This window comes from Chanodichthys erythropterus, chromosome 19, assembly GCF_024489055.1.
Source record: "Chanodichthys erythropterus isolate Z2021 chromosome 19, ASM2448905v1, whole genome shotgun sequence".
Classification (NCBI taxonomy): Eukaryota; Metazoa; Chordata; class Actinopteri; order Cypriniformes; family Xenocyprididae; genus Chanodichthys; species Chanodichthys erythropterus.
In genome coordinates this window covers 4,461,214-4,474,346 of record NC_090239.1, presented here as the reverse complement: position 1 = coordinate 4,474,346, position 13,133 = coordinate 4,461,214, and the positions used below count along the sequence as shown (strand labels likewise).

Here is a 13,133-nt window from a genome sequence, read left to right as displayed (position 1 = left end):
GAGATTGGCTCATGAGCCGCTTGAGCTAAGGTGCTACGGCGATTTGTCACGACACATTAAAGAGCCACAGAATGAATTTCTTTAAAAAAAAAAAAAAAAAAAAATGACAATTTCATTCAGGGTCATTATAAGTAGATTTAGAAGTAAATGCAAAAACTGCCTTATGTGCAGCTTACAAGTTTGCATACAATTTGTTATTTGAGTGTTGATTATTATATCAAAAAAATAAATAGCAACTGAATTTAGGCTAATAGTTTGGACTCTGAACCTTTAATATTATAGAAATGTGCATGTAAGGGCTTCCTATATAGTTTAAAGCATTATCAGAGATCATTTTTTTAACCTTAAGAATTGTTTAACGAATTCATTTAAAGACAGAGGCACAATTTGTTCAGTAAACTACTGTTTGATAAAAAGCAATTTTGACTTGAAAACTGATGTAGTCAGTTTTGTGTATCATTACACCCCTAATATTCACACATCCATTGGCCATTCTGAATATCTGACTTCCTGTCTACTTGTTTTGCCCTGTAAATGTTTTTTTTTTTCTACTTAAAAAACTGTCAACGCAGCAAATATTTTGGAGGAAGCTAAACGCTATCTGGCCTACTTCACTCGCAGGTGTTTTTCAGCATTTTACGCTGCCTCGAATTTATATTTTAAGCTAATCAGCAAACAGCCAGCAGCGTGTTTATCCCATTTGGCTACTGGAGGTGGCAAGTAGAAAGATGTGAATTGAATCTGCGCGAGTGTGAATCAACAGGCCTAGCTGTCATTGCCAGGAACCGCAAAGTTTCCTCCCCAGCAGAACAGCATGCGTCTTAATTCTCTTTACCTTTCTGTGCTTCCTCAGGGGACAGGCTGCACGTTCGCCCCTCTTTGACTCGGATTTGATTTAACCTTTAAAGCCAGGTGCGCATGCAGCTTCCTCTGTAAACATCTTCCGACGTATTTACCACGACTGCTGCGCAGATACAAACAAGACAGGGGGGCTGTGAACTCAGCATGCATTATTAATCTATATTATGCTTTATATTCTTTATCAGGAGGGTGTGAGGAGATAAAACGCGAGCATTAGCTGCTTTTGCTCCCTTCCTGCATGACACACGTGGGCTTCGTTTCCTTTTGTTCACTTCAGTCTCTTCTGACACGCAGCCTGGCGTTAAACAGAGCGAGAGAGAGGCCTGTTTGTGTGTGTGTGTGTGTGTGTGTGTGCTCGAACACTTCCAGCATTTCAACTGTTAGCGGCGTCTGACTCCTGACTGACAGGTCGACACGGCAGCGCTACTCTACATGCTTTCATGGCATCATGTATGTTGTGTGGGTCTGTGGGGAATTCTTTGAGCGCCTGGAGAGCTTCGAGCACTGTCAAGGCTCACTAAGAGCCACAGAGGTGATCGAGGCTAAGTAAAAAACCTTAAAATACACCAGCATCAGTTGTGCTATTGTTTTTTCACTGAAGGGAAAGAGGTCTCACCGAGGTCTCCGTTCCCAGGAGAGCCAGCCATGATAAGAGATGTGGCTTTCGGAAATAAAAGCGCATTTTTACATGACTTGATGTGTGTTACTTTCAAAGCACAAGCTACAAATTTGCACATGGTTTGTGACATATCATCACACACAACAGATGATTCAATAAAACCAATACAAATATGGTTGCATTGTTTTGAAATCTGTCACCTGTGGAAAACAGAACAAAGAAAAGAAAAAATAAACACATGATGCTGAATATGATGTTCTATCTGTATAAAGTCATATGCATGACTATAAAGACAGTTTATGTATTTCATATAGGCCTATATATGATTTTTATTTTTTTTTTTACTGAAAATTAAGCCCTCCCCCCGATTCTAATCATTGCACCAACCTTCATTTTCATTACTCTAATGCCAAAAATGATTTAAATTATACAGTTTTTTTTTTTTGGTGGACCAATTTTATTGACATTTTTTTTTTGCTCATTATAACACAAAAGCTATTGCATTAGACTAATCAGAATTTATTGTGTTTAATTATCATAAAATAATATCACAAAGGCTTAGTTTTCTTTATGCATGCAATATTTCTATTAAAAAAAGATGGAATATGACCTGAAATGTGTTTTTGTGAGATCCACAATTATAATCCTTTATGTCTCTACCTGTTTTTATCATCCACCGACCTTGACATCATACTATGAGACATTAATATTTGATAAAGGTGTCCTAGACACCTTTATATGATTATGTTCAACCCTTGAAGGGTTCCCGATGTAGAACAAAGGAAAACCTGGTGATAGTTTCTTAGTTTCAAGTCATTTTTAAGCATTATAGTGATTCTTATTGTTTGCAGTCAAACAAATTTGTACGGTTTGATTATTACATTTCAGGCCTCTGCATCGCGCGTTTTCCTCTGAAGATGAATAAAACATACTGGGTAAAGGTTACACATTATAATATCTCTCTGCAATAGGATATTGATTCTATAAAAATGAAATAAATAAATAAACAATCCAGCGAATCCCTCCAAATCATCCATTTATGAAAGCAATTTAACAAAAGCCAAGCCACCAGTCCACAAATGCATATTAACCATCTATGAGAGCATTGTCAGACGTGTTTTTAAATGGATGGATCTTAAGATTTAGGACAAAAGGCTTCCATGAAAGTCTGAATGAGGCAACCGCGAGGACACAATGAATCAGTGCCCCACATTCATGTCTCTGAGACTCTCTTTAACAGATATAATGCAGACACCTCCACGGGTCTTTATACTTTCCCACAATGTGCAGCTTTCAGTCCATTCATAAACAGGAAACATCAAAAGATTAGACCGAAAGATGGAGATATCTTAACGGTGCAAAATGGTCATATATACACAGGTCGCCCGCGTGGTGCATTTACACTTTTGGCTCCCTTTAACTGCATTCAGAGAGTTACGCCCTTTATTGACGAGGGTTTTGATAATGCGCCGTTATCTAGCAAAGTATCTTTAAGTGAGTGCAGAGGTAGCAAATTTGACTCATTAAAGGAGCATAAAATTGTGTCTTTGTGCATGACCTTTTGTTCAGCATCTTTGGAGAATTCTGTTACTAAAGAGAGCAGTTTTTTGAGAGGAGAGAGGAAAGACTCCACGAGTATTAGGTTCCCGTTGGGAACAATGCCGACAGGTTCACCTTGCAGAGCATGGGTGTAACTTAGCCTAGAATATTGTGGATCAAAGCCTCATAAACAAAGTAGGTGGAAATGGTGTAAGAGTATATGAGATCCAGAAAAGAACACAGCCATGAAAGAGACGGGCCTACACTTCAGGAAGCGGCAGAGGAAAGATGGAAATTTTGTCACTGCTCGTTTCGGCCTTAAGACTCTTTAACTGAGATTTCCCAACGAGCAACAGTTGCCTGTTTTATGAGATTCTCAAGTCTAAAGAAGGGTCTGCTAACAACAAGACAAGACAGTGGCTATGTTCGTAAAATTCTAAATTCAAAGCTGAAAATTCAAAAATTCTACGCTTAGTATATACTGCATGCACCACCAAAAAAAAAAAAAAAAAAAGGTTTTGATGAAGTTATGGAAGTCCAGCTAGGAAAGCACAATAACAGAGTTATTATTAGTGTTTAAAAGGGAGGAGAAAATGCTTCCCATATTTCATTTTATTGTTTTGATCTCTTTTTAAACATTATTTGTTCAGATCACCAAAAGTTACATCATTTTTACACAACATTACATTAAAAAATGTATGCTTTTTTAAAATGGCAACTGTGATTCACATGCAACATGATGAAGTCATGTGACAACAATGTAGCATACTTTGGCTGTGTCCAGAATCACATACTCTCTTGAGTAGATACTTATTTTGAATACGTAATTATTTTGCGACCGCTAACAAATAGTATGAATGTATGTGAATGTAATCCAGACATATATTTGCCATGTTGTCATTATCATGTGACCTACCAGAGTCAGTTACGTCGCTTCACTGCTATTCTCCAATCCTCTCCCATGGCCTCATGATAGTAAAGTGTCCATTGTATGCACACTTCAAAATCTCACCAGAAGTAGTAGGCCATTTGTGCATACTCTTTTAAGAGTCCTCTTTAGTCATATACTATTTTTTTGCCTACTAAATAGTAGGATAGTGTGCTTTGGATGCAGCCTATGGTTTGAACAGAGCCCACTGTTTGGAATACTGTATCCCACATCTTAAATTGGCCTTCCGTTTCCAGTGTAATGGATGAATCTGAAGTAATTGGTGCAATTATGTTTAATGTGTCTTTTTTATATTTCCACCACTAAAGTATAAAAATATAGTATGTAGTAGCTATAGTGTTATTCCTACTCATCAAGCTAGTATCTTAAAAGTAATGACTTTTATTGGCGTCTATGGTTTCACAAAGAACCTTTAACATCCATGCAACCATCAGATTCTTCAGATTATTAAAATGTTTTTCACAATAAGCAAAAACTGAAAGTCACCGAAAGGTTCTTGTATGGTTCTCATGTGGCATTGCTGTGAAAATGCCATTTTGAAATTTTATTTTTAAGAGCATATCCCATTGTGAAAACAGCCCATGTTAGTTTCATCATTAATAAGCATATATAATCAAAGAAAGCAACTAGTCAGCACGTTGGAACGCTCGATTGGTTTTCCTCCTCCCTGCTGACAACGAACGAGAACCAGAAATTTCCCCTGCATGCGCACACAACGTACCCTGACCCCGCTGATCTGTACAATAAACCCATAATAGCCCTTTGTCTCCCTGAGGAGAACACACAGGCAACCTGGGCCACTTACAGGAAACCAGGAGCAGGTCCACGCAGCGTCAGGTCACCGGGAGAGCGGCGGGGGCTGGAGAGGAAAATAATAACTCATCTATGAGGACGAAAGCACCAACATCTAAACAAACATATATGTGCACCTGTCACGAGCGCTCGGAGGGACTAGAGGAAGATCCTGCATTCATATCCACTGTGTCAGATTGCAGTTGTCAGGCTTGACCGGTCTGATCTCCTCGTCTTTCTCCTCAGCATCTCATTACTGTCCTTATGAAATGCTCTTATGGGCCGCACTTGATCTCCAAATATGAGTTCTGAAGATGAGTTGTTGTTTTCCTTTTTTTTCTCCCGTTCGCTCTCTCACTCCTCGTCGGCCTCCTTTATTAGCAGCTAAGCTCTTTACACTTGTAGCATATTGCAGTAGGTTATAGGACTAAGCTTTATTGTCCTACATTATTGAAAATCTAGGCTCTGAGAGCTGGCCCCAAGAGGTCAAGCTTTGTCTGAACGCTGCCTCTCATTTCTCCACCGACAAAAGCTAACACTGAGGGAGGGTGAGGAAGATTGAGCTGGTAATATACTTAAATCCATCTTGGTTGACTTAGCACAAACTTCGACCCGTCCCCACGGCTCCTCCTGAGCTGAGGTAATTCCTTTATAACTTACAGGAGCAGAAACTATGACTTATGAATACACGGCCACTCTTATAAGTCTCTTGTAGGAGAAGCTTGTTTTATGAGCTGGGCCGCAGCTTGAGGAAGTCATATCTGCGAGAAGAGTCGTTCATGTCAAAATGAGTATTAAAACTTGCTGTCTGAGGGGAATATAGCTAATACAAGTCTTTGCTCCTCATGGAAAAAGCATCAATATGTGGTGCAGGTGTTCTTCTTATTAATCACTGAGTCATTACTGAGAATATAAAACTTCAGAAGTACGTTAAAGGTGGTGTGCTTGCAAACTGGACTAATAAAAAGAGCTTGTATTCTGAAATGGAATGTTTTGATTTAAAAAAAAAAAAGGCAGGAATAATTCAAATGGATCAAATGCAAAAACAGATGTATGATGGTATCTAATAGGCTATTGAAAACTTGGATTTTAAACACTAGTGACTGGTCCAAGTCCCCCTGGAAGAGAAACGGAATGGAATACTGCCATCTTGTGCTCACTTTGGCAAACAGCAGGCATTTTTTATACACATATACAACGATCAGGCATAACATTATGACCAACTTCCTAATATTGGGTTGGTCCCGCTTTTGCTGCCAAAACAGCCCTGACCCGTCGAGGCATGGACTCCACTAGACCCCTGAAGGTGTGCTGTGGTATCTGCACCAAGATGTTAGCAGCAGATCCTTTAAGTTCTGTAAGTTCCGAGGTGGGGGCTCCAAGGATCGGACTTGTTTGTTCAGCACATCCCACAGATGACAAGTCAACACCTCAAACTCATTGTGATCCTCAAACCATTCCTGAACCATTGTGGCAGGGCGCATTATCCTGCTGAAAGAGGCCACAGCCACCAGGGAATACCATTTCCATGAAAGAGTGTACATGGTCTGCAACAATGCTTGGGCAGGTGGTACGTGTCAAAGTAACATCCACATGGATGGCAGGACCCAAGGTTTCCCAGCAGAACATTGCCCAAAGCTTCACACTGCCTCCCCTGGCTTGTCTTCTTCCCATAGTGCATCCTGGTGCCATGTGCTCCCCAGGTAAGTGATGCAAACGCACCCGGCCATCCACGTGATGTAAAAGAAAATGTGATTCATCTGACCAGGAGACCTTCTTCCAATGCTCCGTGGTCCAGTTCTGATGCTCACGTGTCCACTGTTGGCGCTTTCAGTGGTGGAAAGGGGTCAGCATGGTCACCCTGACTGGTCTGCAGCTATGCAGCTCCAAACGCAACAAACTGTGATGCTCTGTGTATTCTGACACCTTTCTATCAGAAACAGCATTAACTTCTTGAGCAATTTGAGCTACAGTAGCTTGTCTCTTGGATCGGATCACCCGGGCCAGCACACGCACACACACACACACACACACACACACACACACACACACACACACACACACACACACACACACACACACACACACACACACAAATATAATATATATATATATATATATATATATTATATATATATATATATATAAATAAAAGACCCTGAATTGATAGAAAATAGAAAACACAAACGCTTTAATCAAATTAGATTTTAATGAAAAATATTCTGGACTGGGTTAAAAAGGGGAAAAAATGATTAAACCATTGAATACATTGAAATATTTTCTAACGGAAAACAAAATTTAAAAAAAAAAGACAAATCCATTGAGATAAAACAAAATGGAGACAATATATCTACAAAATTTCCTTCATTTCAAATGAAGCTGACATACATTTTTTAACATTTAACAACCAAATGAAATTAAACTGAAATGTTGAACCATGAACATAAAGAAAAAAAAATCTACACTTGAATTAACATGTATTTAACCACGAGTCTTCTTTCATTATTTACATTTTTAGAAAAATAGTCTAAAAAATATTTATGCATTAGTTTCACTGACTACAGCAGTAATTCCTTCTTGAAAATCGAGACCAAGCAACACTGGAGAATGTACAGTGCAAAGATGTCAACACACTTCACTGCAGTGTGATCTAAACTATCTTACATTACATTTTCTGTCACTGGAGTGCATGTTCTTGGTATTGTAAACCTCATTGCTACAAAACAATAAAAAGTACTACTGTAGCTAAAACAGTACTAGGTGAGGTGATTTGGAAAATGCATGAAAGGCACAAAGCATGTGGGAAAAACCCACACGGTGCGGATAAACTGCAGACTGCTTCTCTGCAGCACTTTTCCCTTCCCCGTTTATTCAGTCGATTCATTTTCTCCAGGAGTCATCTGTGATGCTGATCAATACCTCATGATGTGGTTTATATGGCCCTGCCAGAGACAGAGAGCAACATTGATGTGACACAGGTCAACTTCACTCAACACCCAACGCATTGTATGTATAATGTTCATTAACCCTACGCAAAATGATATTCATATATGCTGACTGTTCCTGTGTCGTAGTGGTTAGATCAGCTGCTATGTACTCTGGCCTGCGGGAAAACCGTTCAAAATGTGCATTTCTTTCTCGTCATGAATAAATATTGATTTGCAGGAAGTAAAACATTTCCAAAGGCAATCATATTGCTTGTATCAACGCCGTCCGGTGAAAGCGCTGTAGGTAGACTGAGTGTGCGCATGTTAAAATTCCACAGGAAATTGATGAATGTGTCATACTATAAAATGTGGCATGTTATCCACACATTCTTTCCCTTGTCAAACCCTTAAATGACATAAAAAAAGAGGGAAATATTTGCAACCCACACAATATAAAATATTACTCACAGGTTCACCTGCCATACACCTGGGGCAATGCTGTCCTGCGCCACGTCCCGGGGCGGGTAATACCTGCTGACAAGCCCAAACACAATAGAGGTTCAAATAGATATGCACCATTAAATGAACATAAGACTAATAAGACTATAAGACTAACAATATGTTTCTGTTAAGGATACCGGTACAAAAAAACATTGTTACTTTTTATAGGGGACCTATAATGCCCCTTTTCACAAGATGTATAAGTCCACAGAATGAATCTGTGAAGTTTCAGCTCAAAATCCCCCACAGATCATTTATTATAGCTTGTCAAATTTGCCCCTATTTCGGTGTGAGCAAAAACACGCCATTTTTGTGTGTGTCCCTTTAAATGCAAATGAGCTGCTGCTCCCAGCTCACTTCCCAAAAAGAGGGGGGAGCTTTAACAGCTTGCACTTCAGTTGCTGAACAACAAAGCTGGAGAATCTCACGCAGCCAAAATGAGGATTGTCAGTAACGTGTTCAGCCTTACATTGATCAAACCGGAGTCAACACTGATGGACAGACTCAGGAAGAAGTTACAACTTTTAGAATGAAACCGGACGTTTCTGAATGGTTAGTGGATAAATTTATGTAGTTGCTGTCGAGTTGATTCAGCTCATCGACTAGCATGTGTTGTCATGTTAATCTTTTGATTAACAGCAATGACGGCATGGCATCAACACTCTACTACACCAATTCTTCCTCTTCTCTAAAGCAGCTAAACATGTCCTCAAACCCTTTGTTGCATGGTTTCGGGGTCGGGGTTTATGTAAATTATAGGGCTAGTGATGAAGAAGCTCGTTATAATCCCTACCAGCCGTTTGTTGTAGTCCTTAAACAGCATTTAAAAAAAAAAAAAAAATAAAAAATCTCCTTTGCATTGAGCTTTGAGTGTCATAACTTTGCAGATATTGTGCTCAAACAGCAACATCACACACTACCTAAAGTTGTGTGTAAAAAATTGAAATCATAATCAACACACATTTGAATGTAAAATGTCACTTTATGGTAAACTTTAGCTCTTGAGTTCAATAAAAAAAAAAAAAAGAAAGAAAAATTCATAGAGGCAGTGCCATAAAACAGACCACCTGACAGACTGTGACCTTTAACCCCCGCATTCCACATGCTCCACAAACACAATTACATCAGATAAGAGCAATATACATGTTTGACACAACACTGTGAACAACAAGAAGAAAATAGAGACAGGAAGAAGAAGAAAAGAAGAAAGTGTGTGAGAGAGAGCTCTAGTTGAAACCATTTGGATTTGGAACCAATCCGAAAGGAAATAAGTTATTTATTTATTTAAAATCAAACTGGATATTGCATTATTTTGGATTGGGATAATGAGCTAGATACATTTCTGTAAATTCCTTGACAAATATAACAGGCATTTCACCCAATTGGGAACTATGTGTCGGAAAAGACTTGTTGTTTCATGTGCATTTCGAATCCTATACAAAAAAAAAAAAAAAAAATCCCATTAGGATCCATCAGGGTCCAAATTACAGTAGAAATTCCAATAGGATCTTCGACTAGGCAGGGAACAGGCATGTGTGAGATCAAATACCATGCCAGGGACGCTGGCGCTGTGTCCATTTTGAGGGCTGTGATTTGGGGCATCCCACGTGTCCATTGGAGTGTCCACCACCACACCATATTCAACATGCCCACGGCCACCCAGTCCACTACACGGCCTTTTCTGTGAAATTCAGAAAGATGCATTAAACTACTTTTAGTTCTTAATTATGTAATAAGATGGCAATGAGAGCAAAAGCAGCTGCCATGCCATGGTGCCCATGGTTTCTATAAATCATACAGCTATTTTCAGTGTTGATCAGCTGGGTGTTTATAGATATGCACTAATAATAACTCAACTCTTTTGGTAAAGGGCAACATTCTGTGCAAACAGCACAGAAGGTCAAACAAATGCTATCCAAAGCAGACACCTGTATGAACATTTACGTGTTTAAAACATGAATTAGGAGTTAGTCATTGTTAACAAAATATGATTTAGTAAATAAGTACATTTACCGCCTGATTGTGCCACTGTTCAAACTCTCCACTACGTCTTCTCTTATTCTGCATGGAACTTATGCAATCCATTGATTATTTTACAGCTTTAATTCAAAACACTAGAATCCGCAAAGAACTCCCATAAGGATAAATATGCAAAATCAAAAACTCATTGTATCAACCAACCAAAGCCGGGCGCTTTTATCCATCGCACATCGAGGCATCTGCAAAATAATTATAAAATATATAATAAACAAAGACAGTAATTCTAATCATGCCCGTTTCGAAAATCAAAACAATGCTGCAGTTCCCCAGCTCGAGTCTTCATGCCCTGCTTTTATTCCGCTTATAGTTCCTGTGTCTTTCAAGATGGGTGACATACAGTTGCGTCAACCAATCAATGAACAGTACTTGTAAAAGAAGGCGGGTCTACGTCAAATAGAGCATTATTATTCGACGAGAAAGTGTTGCGCGCGATTGAGTCGGCCAATGTAATTTAAAGGAATATTTCACTTCAAAATAAAAACTTTTATAATTTGTTCCTACTCTTGTACTTTTCACACTTAAATTGGTTAACCTAAGGTTACTTTTGATTATTTTGTTGCGTATTTCACACTGATCATACTTAGGATATCCTAATGTGGATAACATTCTCCTAAATCAAAAGTTAATTAATTAAAGTCAGTGGAGACTGTCGAGTTACAAAATGACACAAAAGTAGTTCATAAATGATTCACGTGATATATTCTGGAGATTAAGATATATTTGTTTGGTAATATGTGTAACTGTGTGCAATTTTTGTTAGTAATAATAAAAATATTCAAGTGAAAGATGCACTAGATGTGCTGATTCGGGTTATTATCAGGTTATTTCCACATACTGTACACTTAACATATGAAAGAAAGTGTAGGAAAAGTGACTTAACTTAATATGTTACATATAACTCAAAAGTTTATGTGTTTAACCAAAATATTCTATTTAACTCAATATTTATTACATAACTCTGTGTGGATATGTGTTCGATGTTAGGGATATCGTATATTGTTTAATAATGTCTTGCGTCAGTACAGCGCTATGGTACAGCGTCCTGATGGAGGGTTCGGTGATCGCTTAGTAATGTCTGGCAGCATGGCGAACCTCACGGACGCGACATCATTAAAGCATTTTGAGGAATTACTGAAAAATAACAGCAAGTAAGTGTTTAAAATGATCAAGTTTGTCTTTAAACATAATTCAATTCGCATTGCTTTTCATCTGATCTAACACATAAACGGGGATAAAACGTTTATAGAGGCCATTTTCATCGAGCAGAATGTAATAACCGATGGCCTGCTCAGATAAACACAAGTAAATATAATGTAAATCTGTATTAATGGATTTTTATGATATCGATAGATTAGAATCATGGAGTAATTGCTTTACTGTTGCAATGTATTGTATCAGCTGTCCTTTAAAATGGTCTCTTGCTTTTGGGAGCATTTGATAAATTCATGCTGTTCAAGGATCCTAGTTACAGTCAAAGACTATTATTATTATTTGAAGTAGTAGTCGTAGTAGTAGTAACGTTAGTTGTAGTAGGAATAATATTATTAGTCTCATAATCAGAACCCTAGGCTGACTTAGACCGTTTTATATAATTATAATGAATCCTTCTGTAAGCTGTACTTGGTAGTCTATCAGACGGCGGTAAAGTTAGTTTAACGTTTGACATTCGTCAGACATTCGGTTTCATACCCAATTAAACTAAGCACATTTCACGTTTTCAGCCCAAACCAACTCAGATATGCATAAACAAATGTCCTTTGCATTGCACAAGGCTTAATTTCACCAAATAAAATATATAATAATTAGCCCTATAAATCAATTAAACAATTTAACTATATGACATTATGATATCAAACTAATGGTAAAATGTTCAGAAAAATATCCCCTTTATTGCACAAGGCTCCGTTTTTGGAATTAGCATTTCACTTATTTTATAATATTTTTATTTTTTATTTTAATGTATACAATACTGTAAATCCATTAAACCACAACACTGTTTGGCCTAAAACTGTCAAACCAACTGCAAATTACTCAGAATATTATTCTCTATGATGCACAAGGCTTATTTTCCAGAGTAATAATCTGGTATTTTTTATACGTCTTATTTTCCAGATTATTAATCTGGTATTTCTCATATACAGTACTAAACCCATTTATATCCATTAAACTACAACACCGTTTGACCTAAAACTGTCAAACCAACTGCAAATTACTCCGAATATTATTCTCCATGATGCACAAGGCTTGTTTTCCAGATTAATAATCTGGTGATTTTATATTCAGATTATTAATCTGGTGTTTCTTATATACAGTACTGTACCCATTTAAATCCATTAAACTACAACACTGTTTGACCTAAAACTGTCAAACCAACTGTAAATTACTCAGAATATTATTCTCCATGATGCACAAGGCTTATTTTCCAGATTAATAATCTGGTGATTTTATATTATCACCAGATTATTAAAGATTAAAGATTAAAGATATATAAAGATTTTATATTCTTATATGCATTACTAAACACATTTAAATCCATTAAACTACAACAACGTATGGCCTAAAACTGTCAAACCAACTGCAAATTACTCAGAATATTATTCTCTATGATGCACAAGGCTTATTTTCCAGAGTAATAATCTGGTATTTTTTATACGTCTTATTTTCCAGATTATTAATCTGGTATTTCTCATATACAGTACTAAACCCATTTAAATCCATTAAACTACAACACTGTTTGGCCTAAAACTGTCAAACCAACTGCAAATTACTCAGAATATTATTCTCTATGATGCACAAGGCTTATTTTCCAGAGTAATAATCTGGTATTTTTTATACGTCTTATTTTCCAGATTATTAATCTGGTATTTCTCATATACAGTACTAAACCCATTTAAATCCATTAAAC

General features: G+C 37.5%; 2 protein-coding genes across 2 annotated transcripts in view; one reads left to right on the top strand and one right to left on the bottom strand.

Annotated features, from left to right (window-relative positions):
* Positions 1-13,133, top strand: part of glrx3 (glutaredoxin 3) — a 47,694-nt gene that overhangs the window by 10,251 nt on the left and 24,310 nt on the right. The window contains exon 2 of the mRNA XM_067369113.1: positions 11,249-11,376. Within this exon, the coding sequence (XP_067225214.1) occupies positions 11,258-11,376 (119 nt within the window). The 5' untranslated portion in view covers positions 11,249-11,257. The remainder of the gene's footprint in view (positions 1-11,248; positions 11,377-13,133) is intronic.
* si:ch211-221j21.3 (uncharacterized protein C10orf143 homolog) lies at positions 6,994-10,529 on the bottom strand. Its single transcript, XM_067369921.1, has 4 exons — positions 10,202-10,529; positions 9,738-9,869; positions 8,156-8,221; positions 6,994-7,702 (listed from the first exon to the last, which is right to left on the bottom strand). Exons 1-4 carry the CDS (start codon positions 10,271-10,273, stop codon positions 7,673-7,675), a joined length of 300 nt encoding a protein of 99 aa, XP_067226022.1. The 5' UTR covers positions 10,274-10,529; the 3' UTR covers positions 6,994-7,672.

Coding starts and splice junctions, on each gene's coding strand:
- si:ch211-221j21.3 (XM_067369921.1), bottom strand. CDS start 10,273: ATGGATTGCATAAGTTCCATGCAGAATAAGAGAAGACGTAGTGGAGAG. Junction 8,222..9,737: donor GCGCCAGCGTCCCTGGCATG/GTATTTGATCTC, acceptor TGGGCTTGTCAG/CAGGTATTACCCGCCCCGGG. Junction 7,703..8,155: donor GGTGTATGGCAGGTGAACCT/GTGAGTAATATT, acceptor TGTCTCTGGCAG/GGCCATATAAACCACATCAT.